Source organism: Suricata suricatta, chromosome 8 (genome assembly GCF_006229205.1).
Source record: "Suricata suricatta isolate VVHF042 chromosome 8, meerkat_22Aug2017_6uvM2_HiC, whole genome shotgun sequence".
NCBI classification, from domain to species: Eukaryota; Metazoa; Chordata; class Mammalia; order Carnivora; family Herpestidae; genus Suricata; species Suricata suricatta.
Genome location: NC_043707.1, coordinates 20,082,543 through 20,095,544, shown reverse-complemented (window position 1 = coordinate 20,095,544; position 13,002 = coordinate 20,082,543). Strand labels below are relative to the sequence as shown.

The 13,002-nt window shown below is 58.4% G+C and overlaps 1 protein-coding gene across 1 annotated transcript in view; it reads left to right on the top strand.

Moving 5' to 3' along the window:
* Positions 1-13,002, top strand: part of GTF3C1 (general transcription factor IIIC subunit 1) — a 63,978-nt gene that overhangs the window by 30,133 nt on the left and 20,843 nt on the right. The window contains exons 11-20 of the mRNA XM_029946092.1: positions 1,368-1,504; positions 2,810-2,963; positions 5,290-5,393; positions 6,051-6,235; positions 7,551-7,823; positions 8,048-8,193; positions 8,837-8,934; positions 9,420-9,516; positions 9,624-9,801; positions 12,518-12,659. Of these exons, the coding sequence (XP_029801952.1) occupies positions 1,368-1,504; positions 2,810-2,963; positions 5,290-5,393; positions 6,051-6,235; positions 7,551-7,823; positions 8,048-8,193; positions 8,837-8,934; positions 9,420-9,516; positions 9,624-9,801; positions 12,518-12,659 (1,514 nt within the window). The remainder of the gene's footprint in view (positions 1-1,367; positions 1,505-2,809; positions 2,964-5,289; positions 5,394-6,050; positions 6,236-7,550; positions 7,824-8,047; positions 8,194-8,836; positions 8,935-9,419; positions 9,517-9,623; positions 9,802-12,517; positions 12,660-13,002) is intronic.

Here is a 13,002-nt window from a genome sequence, read left to right as displayed (position 1 = left end):
CCCCCCCCGCCCAGTGCCCATGTACACCCCCCTTACCCCCGCCCGGTGCCCATGTACCCCCCCCTTCTCCCTCACCCGGTGCCCACCTACACCCCGCCTTCCTGCCATGCCAGAAAGCAGCAGCAGCATTGCTCTTTATACTGGATTTTAATTTCCAGCAACTTTCTCTTTTTATGTGAAGTTTATTTTGGAGGGGAAATTTGTTTAGATTAGTGGTTCCCACTGGTGGTGATTTGGGCCCCTGGGGGACATCCGGCAGTGTCTGGCGGAGACTTGATTTGGGGTGGGGGTGGCTGCTGAGGATCCTAGAACGTGCAGGACAGCCCACGAGAGCGCATGACGAGCCCAGAGTGTCAGCAGAGCCAGTGCTGAGAAGCCCTGCCTTCTGCGAAAGGCCAATGTCATTTGCCATAAAAGGAAGGTAATTATAAAATAGATAAGAGAAAACCAAACTGTTGAGTACGTTCTGGCCAAATACTGCTGTGTGTCACAGTGTCAAAGATGCGATACAGTCAAATGCCTTTCATTAACCAGTTAGCAGTACGAAAGCGGCAGTTGACACAGGACCGCCGTTCTCATGATGTGATTCGGTTCACCTTATGCTGTCCTTTGTCACTGGAACGAATGTGGCTCCGATGTCTGGGAGCCGGGCCCCCAGCGCAGTGCACAGCCATGACCAGGGTGGCTGTAGGGGCTGTTGCTGGTCTCTCCCTGAGGCCGCACAGCACCCCCGAGAGAGAAGTGCTGTCCGGGCGGGGCCGGGGCAGGCCCCCAGGATTGGAGCGAGGCCCCGCTCCTCTCCTGCAGCCCCAGCACTCAGCAGGGAAGTGATCTGGAGCTGTCTGGCCTGACGACAGGACTTCCGTTCTCCTGCACGCGCCTCTGCCAGGGGGGAACGTGCCCCGCAAAACGGGCCCGGGGCTGCCACACGGGTTTGTTTGCACTGAGTGATCTGCAAGCATATGTTGGAGTCAGGATTTCCCTTCCCTTTTGGAGGGCACGCTGGGGCTTCAAGAGACTCGTGGGCAGATGGGACAGGTTCGTGGAGGCTCCTGGAAGACAGGAGCCATGAAGAGTGTGTGGGCATTGGGGCAGGTGTGGGAGGGAGAACAGGGATCTCTCTTCTCCCTTCGTCTTCTGTTGGGCACATGTCCTAACTTACCAGAGGGACAGCTGCGTGAGCCCAGAAGCCTACCTCGGCTTCTGTCCCCTATTCCCAGAGAGACAGCCTTCTTGAAACGTGGGCCTCTCCTTCTTGAAACGTGGGCAGAGAAACGCCCTCAGAGCAGAGCGCACCCACGGGAACGGTGGCTGGCCCCCGACCTGGCCGAGCCTGTCATGTGCTCATCCTCTCGGTCCCCGTCTAGGAGAGCGGCAGTTCCCAGAAGACTGGGAAGCACGGCCCGGGCCCAGACAAGCCCCACGAGACGTACCGGCTGCTCAAGCGCAGGAATCTGATCATAGAGGCCGTCACCAACCTGCGCCTAATCGAGAGCTTGTTCACGTAAGGAGCTGTCTCTGTCTGCCTATCTGTCCGTCTGTCTCTCTTGCACTGACAGTAAATCCCAGGCCAGCTCGTTACCACAAGCCACAGAAGTGACCGAGAGGCACTGGCGTCTTCTGCTCTCTAGATTCTCACGGCAACCCCGTGTGGTAGAAAGGACTAAGTGTTTGTTCTAGTGCTTCGGAGAGTGCAGGCATTGTGGAAATCGAGGCACCAGATGGGGAGAGAGTGAGTGAGCTGGACGTGGGAGTTGGGGAAAGTTCTGGGTTCCTCTCTTTCCTTGGAGGTCAGCAGTTCAAACGTGGTCTTGCACGAAAGCAAAAACAGAGCGGCGGGGGTAGAACTCGTGTTTGCAGTGGCTCTGCGCTGCGGTCTGTGGGGTCCTCTAACCCGCCATCCTCATCACCTCCCAGGTGGCATCTTCAGGCTTCTGAGGCACCCAGCGTCAGGGCCACTCCGTCAGAAGGAGCCTTACCCTCGTTCCCCAACCAGGGAATGGGGAGACCCTGTGCAGACACCGGGGCCTGCGTCCTCCTGTCTGTGCGGTCAGGGCTTGGTCTGGGCGTTCCTCCCGGCCCTGCCATTCAGTGACCGGTGAGCTAGGACCATCTGTGCAGTGACTCAGTAACGTATGAGGGGAGGAATCAGAAAGAGCTACAGATCTGAGAGTGTCGACGGCAAAACACTAGACAGTCCTTTGGGCCTTAAATTAGCCCAAAAATGGGTGAAGACAGATCCGTCATGGCACTCGGTGTCCCTGCTGCCGTCGTCGGGACCCACATGCTTTCTTTCGTTCTGGTGGAAGGCTCAGAACAAGAGCCTGCTGTGCCTGGTGGCTTGGGCTTGTCGTCAGCTAACTCACTCACTGCTGAAGGAGTTGACCTGCGGGGCGCCTGGGTGGCTCCGTCAGTTAAGTGTTTGACTTTGGCTCAGGTTGCGATCTCACAGTTCACAAGTTCAAGCCCCATCTCAAGCTCTGTGCTGACAGCTCAGAGCCTGGAGCCTGCTTCCGATTCTGTGTCTCCCTCTCTCTCTGACCCTCCCCTGCTCACACTCTGTGTTTCTCTCTCAAAAATAAATAAACATTATTAAAAGAAAATTTAAAAAAACGGTCTTTGACCATTAGCACATTAAAAAAAAAAATGTTGACCTGTAATGTCCCTAGAAGTCAGCCTTATGAAGTCCCCCTCCAACTCTCCCCGAGCTTCCGCTGGATACGTCCAGGTGGGCTCTCAGGTGCCCGGTTGAAAGAGGCCTTTCGTGCTGAGATTGGGGGTATTAACTTCCTACTTTGTGGCACCCCAGGATTCAGAAAATGATCATGGATCAGGAGAAGCAAGAAGGCGTGTCTACTAAGTGCTGTAAGAAGTCCATCGTCCGCTTGGTGCGGAACCTGTCCGAGGAAGGCCTCTTGCGGCTGTACCGGACTACGGTTGTTCAGGATGGCATCAAGAAGAAGGTACGCCTGCCGCGCCAGCCCCATGCTCCCGCTTCCCTTGTGCCCGTCAGATCTCACTTGTTGCTTTGCTGCCCATACCTCAGAATTTCCCATTGTGCCCCCTCCTCCGGGGAGCAGGGGCCATGCGGTTTTCTGTGGAGGCTGGAAACTGGGCAGAGGAGTAAGTGCCTTGGCCCTCGGAGCCGCACGCACAGCAGGACAGTTGTCTGGCCACAGGCCAGCCCTGAGCGACAGGAAGGCAGGTGGGACACGCTGGACTCAGCAGAGGGGCGCTGGCCCACCTGAGGCAGCATTTAGCAGGGTCAAGGTTCGACGAGGCAGCGAGAGCAGTCCCCACAGAGATCCCCAGAGACGTCCCTAATGGTAGCATGTGCCAGGGCGAGTCGGCGGGGAGCGCTAGATCGGTCTCAGTTTACCTGTTTCTATAAGACTTAAAGTTTGGGGCCGTTCCCACAGCAGCAGCGCTGTGCACATTCTCCGGCCTCCAGTCTTCAGGGACAGAGTAATTTGAGATCACCCTGCGTGGCGCAGGGACAGTCTCTTGTACTTGCCTGACCTCCTGTTCTGGCTGCGTTTTCAATCTCTGCCTTAAGAAAGCTGTGCTTTCATGTCGTTTCCTTAATCAGCTGGCCAGGTAATTTCTGGTTTTTTTACTTTCTCTTATTTTTTTGAGACGTTCGGAGTTTGAAAAGCACAGAGCAGCATGAAAAGTGACTTAAACTGTGTATGCCACTCGAGGTTGGCAGCTTTCATCTGTGTGTATACCTGCTGTTGGGTCCCCTTGGCCTTGCCCCGCTCCTGCCCCCCCCCCAACCCCTGCTGGCCTGCCGCTCCTCTCCCGGATGGGGCAGGAGGCCCGTGTGCTGATCATCAGAGCACCACAGCCCCCAGCCCTCAGCAGCAGCACCCATGCTTTCTATTCACCATCACAGAGCAGCTCCAGATGGGCTGCCCTCTCGGGGCAGTGAGCCAGGGCGAGAAAATCCCCCCAGGCTGGGAGCAGAAAGGGGTGGCCTTCCTCGGGTGCCCATTGTGTCTGCAGCTCCTGGTGGGCCTAGAGTGGTGTCCGCCAGGCGATGGTGGGGGAAGGAGGGAGGAGGGAGGGCAAGGAAGCACCGAGGACGGCACCACCTCGAAAGCAAAGGCCATAGGGCACCACTGTCACTACTGTGCAGGTGGCCTGTGTCCAACTGGGCGAGCTCTCTCCAGAGTAAGTAGCTCACCAGCTCCTTCTCCGGTTCACAGAGCAGACACGCCAGCAGGCGCCCTCTGATCCCTGAAGGCACGTTGACCATGTGGCAGTGGTGGCCTTGGCTTTTGCTCCCGTGTCCTGTCCTGCCCACTGGGCCTTCGGGGAACTGGCTGGGCCGTTTGGCCATGGACAGTGGGGAGATAGGAATGCCTTGTATTTGCACCAGGCTTTAGAGTACCCCGAGGTGTGGCCTGACTGCCTCTGTGGAGCCAGCCCCACACGATCCCAGAAAGGTTGGCAGGGCGTTGGGGAGGGGTCCCCACCCAGGCGGAGCCGGCCGCTCGCTATGGTCAGCCCCTCTGGGCGCATTCTCAGCTTCTTGGCATGAAGCCTGCTGGTCCGAGTCCCACGTTTAGAAGACCTTCCCTCGCCGTCTCCTGCCAGGGACCCAGACGGAAGAGAAGCCCAGGCCCCAGTGCCTGCTGTCTCCTGCCCAGCCCTCGGGCCCCCACTCTGCTACCCCCGAGCTGCTTCCGCTTGTCATCCTAGATAGCTCTCACAAAGTGATACCCGCCGTGGGCATTCGGCCCCAGTCCCTTGGCAGAGGTGAGATCGGAAAAGCAGCCCTCAGCTCTCTGCTGGCTGGTTTCCACGTGTGCCTGGCAGGAGCCCCACGGTGGCACTCTTGGCAAGGGGAGGTTAGTGACAGCTGTGTACCTTTTCCAGCTGGAAAGCCTCCGGATTCGTGACCACCAGTGGGAAATTCTCAGCTAGCTGGAGTGGGGCGTCAGGAGTGGGCCACCGGGCAGCTGCAGAGGCCGCTGGGCCGGGACAGCCCCACCAGGGGACCATAGGGCAGGCCGCTCTGGCTCCGGACCACACAGCCCTCACCTGAGCAAAGCAGCTCGTCCCTGCTGGCGGAGCTTTCTCACGCGGTCGCTGGAAGAGAGGTTTTGATGCCAGTGATGGCCCTGGCAGACCGTTCAGCTACACCTTCTGCTCCGGCCTCACACGCGTCTCTCAGAATGTTAGAGAAAGCAGGCACACCCCCTGTTCCAGCAAGGGACCAAGGTGTAGTGCAGCTTGTCCCCCGGCTCCTCCCCGGCCCAGTGGGACACTCCGGCCTCTCCGCAGGTGGACCTGGTCGTGCACCCGTCCATGGACCAGAACGACCCACTTGTGCGGAGCGCCATCGAGCAAGTGCGCTTCCGGATCTCCAACTCCAGCATGGCGAACAGGCAAGTGGCAGCGCCCCGCCAGGAGGCCGCCTGGGCTCCGGGCGCCTCCCGCAGCAGCTCCCACGGACACCCTGTATTTAGGCTCGCGAGAGAGCAGCGCACTCACTGGGTTAGGAGCCATTTCTGGAGTTTTCAGGGAAAAAGTCCGAAGTTTGTTCATTCTCCTCTGCCTAATGGCATCGACGGAGCGCTCCAAGCCATAGGCCCTGTATGGGTGATGCTCGCTCGGTCTCTTGACGGCTCCAGAGGAGTCCAGTTGCCTCTCGAGGCTGTCTCTAATTTTGTAAACCGTCTCGTGGACTGAGAAAACTCAGGGCTGGGGGAAAATTCTTAGCTGGGTTTAACCTGGAGGAGGCTGACGGGCAGGCGGAGGGCTCCCCGTGGATTGCAGCCTTTGGCGCACTCTGAACCAGCTGCCAGCAGACTTCCCATCAAATCCCCGATCTCTGGCGTCTCTGAAAGCGTCAGAGGACCTGGCGCATCGGGCCGCCCGTTGTCCTGTCTTACTCATTCATGGCGTCTGCTCAGCTCCCACGGGCAGTCACGGTTGAGACTCCGGGGCCACGTGGCTTCATCTGATCCGTGAGGACAGACCGTGTCCTTTCTCCCAGCTCTCGGGCCTCACAGCAGGGCACTTATCTTATGTTTGAACTGCAGGGTCAAAGTGGTCCAGCCTCCAGCACCTCAACCAGAGGCCAAAGAAGAAAGTCCAGAAAAAGAGGGTCCGAGCGGGTCAGGGGACTCTCAGCTGAATACACCCTCCAAATCAGAAACTGGACGGCTGAAAAAAACGGATGAGAAGATGGGCATCACCCAGCTGAAAAATTATCACCCTGTTGTAGGTAAGAGCTTCTCGTCAGCATCTGGGGGTGTGTCGGTGGTCAACAGCGTGACCGTGTTGGAGTCACTTGGTGTTCTGCATCCTAGCCCTCGGCTGGAGGCCGAGGAACCGGTCTGCATCATCAGCCGGGTCATGTGGGGCTGGCCACATGACTGCCGCTGCCACAAATAACCCCATCTGCAAAATGGGCGCGATCCCTGCCCAGCAGGCCTCACAGGCTATATGAGACTCAGCTAAAACTGTGCCACCTCCTGGTGTGAGGAGTTAGGCACAGAGATTCATTCTGCTCCGCACCCCGGGCTGGAATGTGAACCATATAAACCACAGAAAACCTCCGTCTCTCCCAACCCTGTACACCTGCTGGTAGTTGTAGTCGTCGATGAGTGTGGATACCCGAGTCATTATCCCAGAGTCCGTTCCACAGGGTTGCCTCCCCCCACGGCCCCCACCAAATTGCCCTAACAGGAACGTGTACGAGGCGAGTGCAGGCGGCCTCCTGGCATCGCGAGGCAAGGGCTGTGGCCCAGCGGAGGGGCGCAGCGCAGCAGACCCGAGATCCTAGGGCAGAGGAGAGCGTGTGTGTGGCCTCCCTCTGCACGCCGCATCGCCACAGGTGGCCTGCCTTCGCTCTGCGGGTGCCAGGGTGTTGCATGGTTAGCAAGTGCAGCCCATGCAGGGCCGGGGCCAGGGCCACAGAACGGCCCACACGCTGGCCGCACAGAAGGCAGTGAGCAGGATGCTCGAGCAGGCACAGCGGAGGCGGAGGGTCTCCCCGCCCATGGCTCCCTGCCTTCTCTCCTTGGGAAAAACCAAGGAGTGCTTTGTGTCAACAAAGAAACAGGGTGCTTCCAGAGAACCCCGATGTGGGGGCGCTTTGCACAGCCCCATCAGGCCTAGGTCCCCTGCCGAGGCCTGTCAAGCCCTGCACGGTGGCACCCTCCTCCATCACTCTCTGGCTCCCCCGCCGCACCCCAACCTCTCTGCCCTCTGGCCCTCCACTGACCGTGCTGGGCACACGCTCACCTCCGGCCCCTTGGCATTTGTCCCGGGGTGCGTGTCCCCGGGTCCCTGCGTGCGCCCCCCACCGCTTTCCTTGCCCTCTAGGTGGAATCACAGCCGCCCCCGTCCTTACCGGTCTCTGCGCCAGTCGTCTCCCTGCTGTGTGACTTTGGGTATCTGGTTATACCTAGGAAGTGCTAGAAAGCACGTTCTGTGAGAGCATGAGCCGCGCTCACTGTGAGCTCGGGTGGGTTGAACCGAAGCGAATCTGGGATTTTCACGCATTTCCTCCTCCACCCCCCACCCCCTTGCCTCAGTTCCAGGACTCGGCCGTTCGCTAGGGTTCCTACCCAAAATGCCTCGCCTGCGGGTGGTGCACATGTTCCTGTGGTACCTCATCTACGGGCACCCTGCCAGCCAGGTGCGGGCGAGGCCCGGCCTTGGCGGGGAGAGAAGACCGGGCAGGCAGGAGTCCAGCAGGGCCCGACCCTTCCCCAGGACCCACGTGGAGGCCGCCCCCGATGGCCCACCCAAGGACAGCCTAGGCAGAACCTTCCTGGAGACTGAAGTGGAGCCCCCCACGGAGAAGGGTGAGGTGCCGCCCGCTGGAGGGGCGTCCTCGTGGGTCCTCGTCCCTGTCGTCTGAACTCGCCGAATCCCCACAGCACCCAGTCAGAGTAGAGTCCTAATCTAGACTTGAGGAACCGTGGGCCTCCTGCCCGGGTTCATGGGGAGAGGGGATCCGGGCGCACCAGGCTGAGGGCAGCCCCGGGTCTGGGCCCTGCCTCCGGCGCTGACTCTGACTCTCTCCTAGTGTACGTGGACGAGGCCTCATGGATGCGCTATGTCCCTCCCATCCCAGTCCATAAGGACTTTGGCTTCGGCTGGGCTCTTGTCAGTGACATCCTTCTCTGCCTGCCCCTTTCCATCTTCATCCAGATTGTGCAAGTCAGTTACAAGGTACTGACGACTCCCAGGGCGATCATGGGGGCTGGCCCCTCACCTAGACCATAGGACCTACACTCAAACCTGGTCAAGGGAAAACACTTCCAGACTGCAGTTGTCTGGATGCATGATGGATGGATGGAAGGATCAGATGGGTGGGTGGTTGGGTGGATGGATGAGTGAGTGGGAGGGAGGGAGGGAGGCACAGAGGGAGGGGGCGTAGATAGAGATGAGATGGATGGACGGGTGGATGGAGAGACAGATTAGATGAATGGGTGGGTAGTCAGGTAGACAGACAGGTATATAGGCGATGGAGTATGATGGGATGGATGGATGGATGGACAGATTGGATGTGTGAGTGGATGGACAGTAGGTAGGTAGGTAGATAGGATAAACAGATGCCTGGATAGATGGATGGTTGCTTGATGTGTCACAGGAAATACTTGAAAGGCTGATAGATCAATCAGATATCGGAAGAGGCAAATAATTATGTTGTAACCATAAAGTACACTTCTAGAAATTTGGTAAATAAATACAGAAAAAGAAGAAAATAGGTTCGGAGAGACTCTGCCCAGAAAGGAGTGCAGTGTGTTTTCTCACGATTCTCGCAATTGACCCTGGCCTTGAGGGTGAGCTGATCCTGAAAATGACCTTTTAGGTAGAAAGCCTTGAGGAGTTTCTGAACGACCCCCTGAGGAAGCACACGCTGATCCGCTTCCTGCCCAGGCCCATCCGACAGCAGCTCCTGTACAAGAGGTGGGGCCCCGGAAACGGGCGCGGGCTGTGGGAGGGTCCCCGTTCCCCGGGAAGAAACGAAACAGTTCTGCCCACCAGCTCGTGAGGACTTGCGGATTTCAGTCAGTCAGTGACCTGGGAGCCTTCTGGGTAAAGCCCAGGGGCAGATGGAGTGGGGGCTGGAGAATTTTCTTTCTGAATGTCAAGGTTCTTTTCGAGTAAAACCAGTTGATACAGACTGTGAGTGTTGGAGTAGTTGGTTGGGTTTTTTTAATTTTTTTTTATTCCTTTTGTTAATCGTACTTCTAAATCAAAACCCCCTGTTGGATCAAAACTCCGTTGCCCCAGTCTGGTGTTGGGAAGGGGCTTCCGGGTCGCTGCACAGGGCAAGCCCCGCAAGGTGGAAGAGGGCGCAAGAACAAGTCACATGCCTTCCCACGGGTGCGGACCCTGTGGCCGCAGTGGAGGGCGCTCGCACTGGAGCCTGCCACTCCCCTGTTTTCCAGGCGTTACATTTTCTCCGTCGTGGAGAACCTTCAGAGGCTGTGCCACATGGGGCTGCTGCAGTTTGGCCCCACAGAAAAGTTTCAGGACAAGGATCAGGTAATGTCTCTTAAGCCCCAGCGAAGGGGGTCCTGCTGGCGAAGCAGTTTCCAGACCGCGAAGGGCGGTGGCTCAGAGGTCCTCTCCCCCTGTCCGTGCCTCCCCAGGTCTTCATCTACTTGAAGAAGAACGCGGTCATCGTTGACACCACCATCTGTGACCCGCATTATAACCTGGCCCGCAGCAGCCGGCCCTTCGAAAGGCGTCTTTATGTCCTGAAGTCCATGCAGGACGTGGAGAACTACTGGTTTGACCTGCAGTGCGTCTGCCTCAACACCCCTCTCGGTACTGTCTGTCGTTGCAGGGCTCCCGCTCTCCGGGCCGGCCCTGGGGTTTAGAGCAAGAAAGAACTAGAAGTCACTGCTGGTTTTCAGACTGTTCCCAGAGACCTAGAGCGTCCCTGGGGCTCCCTTAGGAAGGAGGGCGATGGGCTCCGAACGGGGGGCTCCCAGGCCGCTCTGCTTTGTCTTCCTTCACCTGTGCATCCAGTAGGTATTTGTTGAGCCCCTTGTGTCTGTCATTCCTGGGCCTGACCACGAGCAAGGACACTCCCACCCCTGCCTTCCTGAGTCTTATTCTCACAGAGGACACCCGCACACAGGTGCTGAGGAGGAAGTGTGCAGGGGTGCGAGTGGACGCTGTTTTAACATGGTGGCCAGGGCACAAGTGGACGCTGTTTTAACGGGGTGGCCCTCACAAGAGGGGCCATTTGAGCTGTGCTCTGAAGGCTGAGGTCAAGCCCAAAGCTGGGAAAGAGCCTTGCAGGCATGCAAATGGCAAGTGCATCATGGGGAGGGACAGGCTGGTGTGGGTGGGGAGAGGCGTGGCAGCTACTGTTCTAGAAGCCTGGTGGAGGCAGGGCCTGGGGGCCTCGCAGGACTTCTGGGAGTTTGGGCTGATTCTAAGAGCAGGGAGAAGCGCTGCATGGTGGAAGGCAAGAAGTGCCAAGATCTCTCGTCTCTCCTTCACAGCGTGCCCTGGCTGCTGGGTGGGGGACAGACGGAGGGAGGGGCCCACGGGTAGAGGCAGGGCTGTGACTCCGGCCCAAGAGAGATGTCCACTGGTGACAGCGAAGGAAGGGCCAGCTTGGGAGGGGTTTTGCAGGAAGAACTGAGCACGTTTGGCCAGCAAGTCAGATGAGTTGGGTTTGGGGGTCAGGCCTTTGCTTGTGTCTTTGTCCTGCCCCCGGAATGTCCCTTGACCTGTGATCATCTGGCAGTGACCGCTCCCGCATCAAGCATGTCTCTTCGAGAAAGCTTGTCCAGCACCTCTGTGCTGTTAGCTGCTTTCCTCCTGAGGATTCCTTGCGCACGCGAAACCCAGCGTCCATCCTCTGTTGTCTCTGAGTGCCGGGTGCGCAGTCGACGCCCCATGAATGTTGGTTGACCAGATGGAGGCTTTGTGGAAGGCCACAGACCAGTGCTCTTTCCTCTAAGCTACTGTCTACCTTGTCTCTTCAGGCCACGTCTCCTAGGAGGAAGGGATGCCGCGTCCGGCCTGAACCTGGGGGAGTGCCCTCTTCCCTTCCTCCTGTTACAGAGCAAGAAGGTCACTAGTGCACTTAGCTTTCTGCAAAGCAGGAGGCCCGCGTTCATTCGGTAGAATGGTTTAGTGCTGCAGGGGAACAAACCCTTGCATTGAGAACCTTTCATGTGATGGGTCCAGACAGATTTTAGAACTTGTGTGTTTCACAGACTCCTCTGGCATTCAGTGAGCCGGGCTTTTCCCCTTTCAGATATTGAGAGTGCCCTAATTCTCCTGCATTTTATGCCCAGATAAAAATTTGTGAGCCGGTATGTTATTTGCACCGAAGTTGTTGAGGCTTGACAGTTGGTGGATTTCCACCCGTTAGTGTTCATGAGCAGAAAGCGGGGGACGCTTCCAGTCCAGGAAGCAGGCACCATGGTCCCTTGGTCCAACAAACACTTAAGGAGGTTCTGCCCCAAGGACTGAGGGGAAAGCACCATATAATAGGACGTGAGCACCCTTTAGAGCAGGGACGTGCTGAGCACGGGGGTGCCGCAGGCGCACTGGGAGAGCCTGGTGACATGCAGATCACCGGGCCCCGTCCAGAGCTTTGGATCCCGCAGCTGCCGGGATGGCCTAAATCTGCGTTTCGAACTCACAGCTAGGTGGTACGCAGGAGTAGCGTGGCCTTAAGTCCTCCTGGGTTTAGCTGGCCATTCACATGCATGACCTAGGGCGCCTCTGAAGACCTCCTCGAGGTTGGCCTCTTCATTTCTAAGCCGGGAACACCACCACCACCACCACCTTGTGGGCTGAAGCAGAGACGGAACATGGTGTCTTATGTAAACAGCAGCGAGCAGTGTGGGGCCTGGGCTCCCCCCGCAGCCCCTGGCCCCCACGCAGACCTGAGCATGTGAGAAGACGGTCTTTGGTAGCGTGCAAATCACCGTCCTCTTCCTGTGCCTCGCTCAGACAGCAGTTCGTAGTGGTCTGTGCTTGCTTTATTGTGCATTTACAGAACGCAGTTTCCCAACTATGTTAATGCAGCTCTTGGGCCCTCAGAAAACCTCTGGCTGCCCTCCAGACCCCACCCGGCCCAGGGATGCTGCACTGAGCCCTCTGCCCAGATCCCCGCTGACAGTGACCCCACAGCCACTACCAAGTGCATCATTTTTGTATACCGCCCCCTTTGGGCCAGCACGCAGGCATGCCACAGGCTATACCCGAGGAAGGAGGCCTCCGGGTTCCTCTGCTCACCATCGCCCCACAGCTGTTGGCCTCTCCTGTGGCCAGCTTGCCTTCCCTCCTTCCTGGAGTTCGGTCAGAGTACAAGTCCTTTACTTAGGCCCACACCCCGGCGTCTGACCCCCTGACATCTGTTAGAGCGCACTTGTACGAACAGGGTCTTGCAGTGTCAGAGCCTGTCCACAGGTGGGGAGCAGAGTCACGGGGAGGGAATCTCTGGCCCGCCAGCAGGGGCCTGCCGGAGCCACAGTAGGACCCGGGCTTCAGGGAAGCTTGTGTCTGCTCTCAGGTGTGGTGCGCTACCCACGCGTCAGGAAGAACAGCGCCCAGGACGAGGGCACCGACGAGGAGGGCAATCTGCAGAAGGAGCAGGAGAGCGCTGTCGACAAGCACAACCTGGAGCGCAAGTGTGCCCTGATGGAGTACAGCACGTATGTCCCCGTCCCCCTTGCTGTCCCCAAGTGCAGGCCCTGATGGAGTATAGCACGTGCGTCCCCGGGCCCCGCGCTGTCCCCAAGTGCAGGCCCTGATGGAGTATAGCACATGCGTTTCCGTGCCCCACGCTGTCCCCAAGTGCAGGCCCTGATGGAGTATAGCACGTGCGTCCCCGGGCCCCGCGCTGTCCCCAAGTGCAGGCCCTGATGGAGTATAGCACGTGCGTCCCCGTCCCCCTCACTCTCCCCAAGTGCATGCCCTGATGGAGTATGGCACGTGTGTCCCCGTGCCCCACGCTGTCCCCAAGTGCAGGCCCTGATGGAGTATAGCACGTGCGTC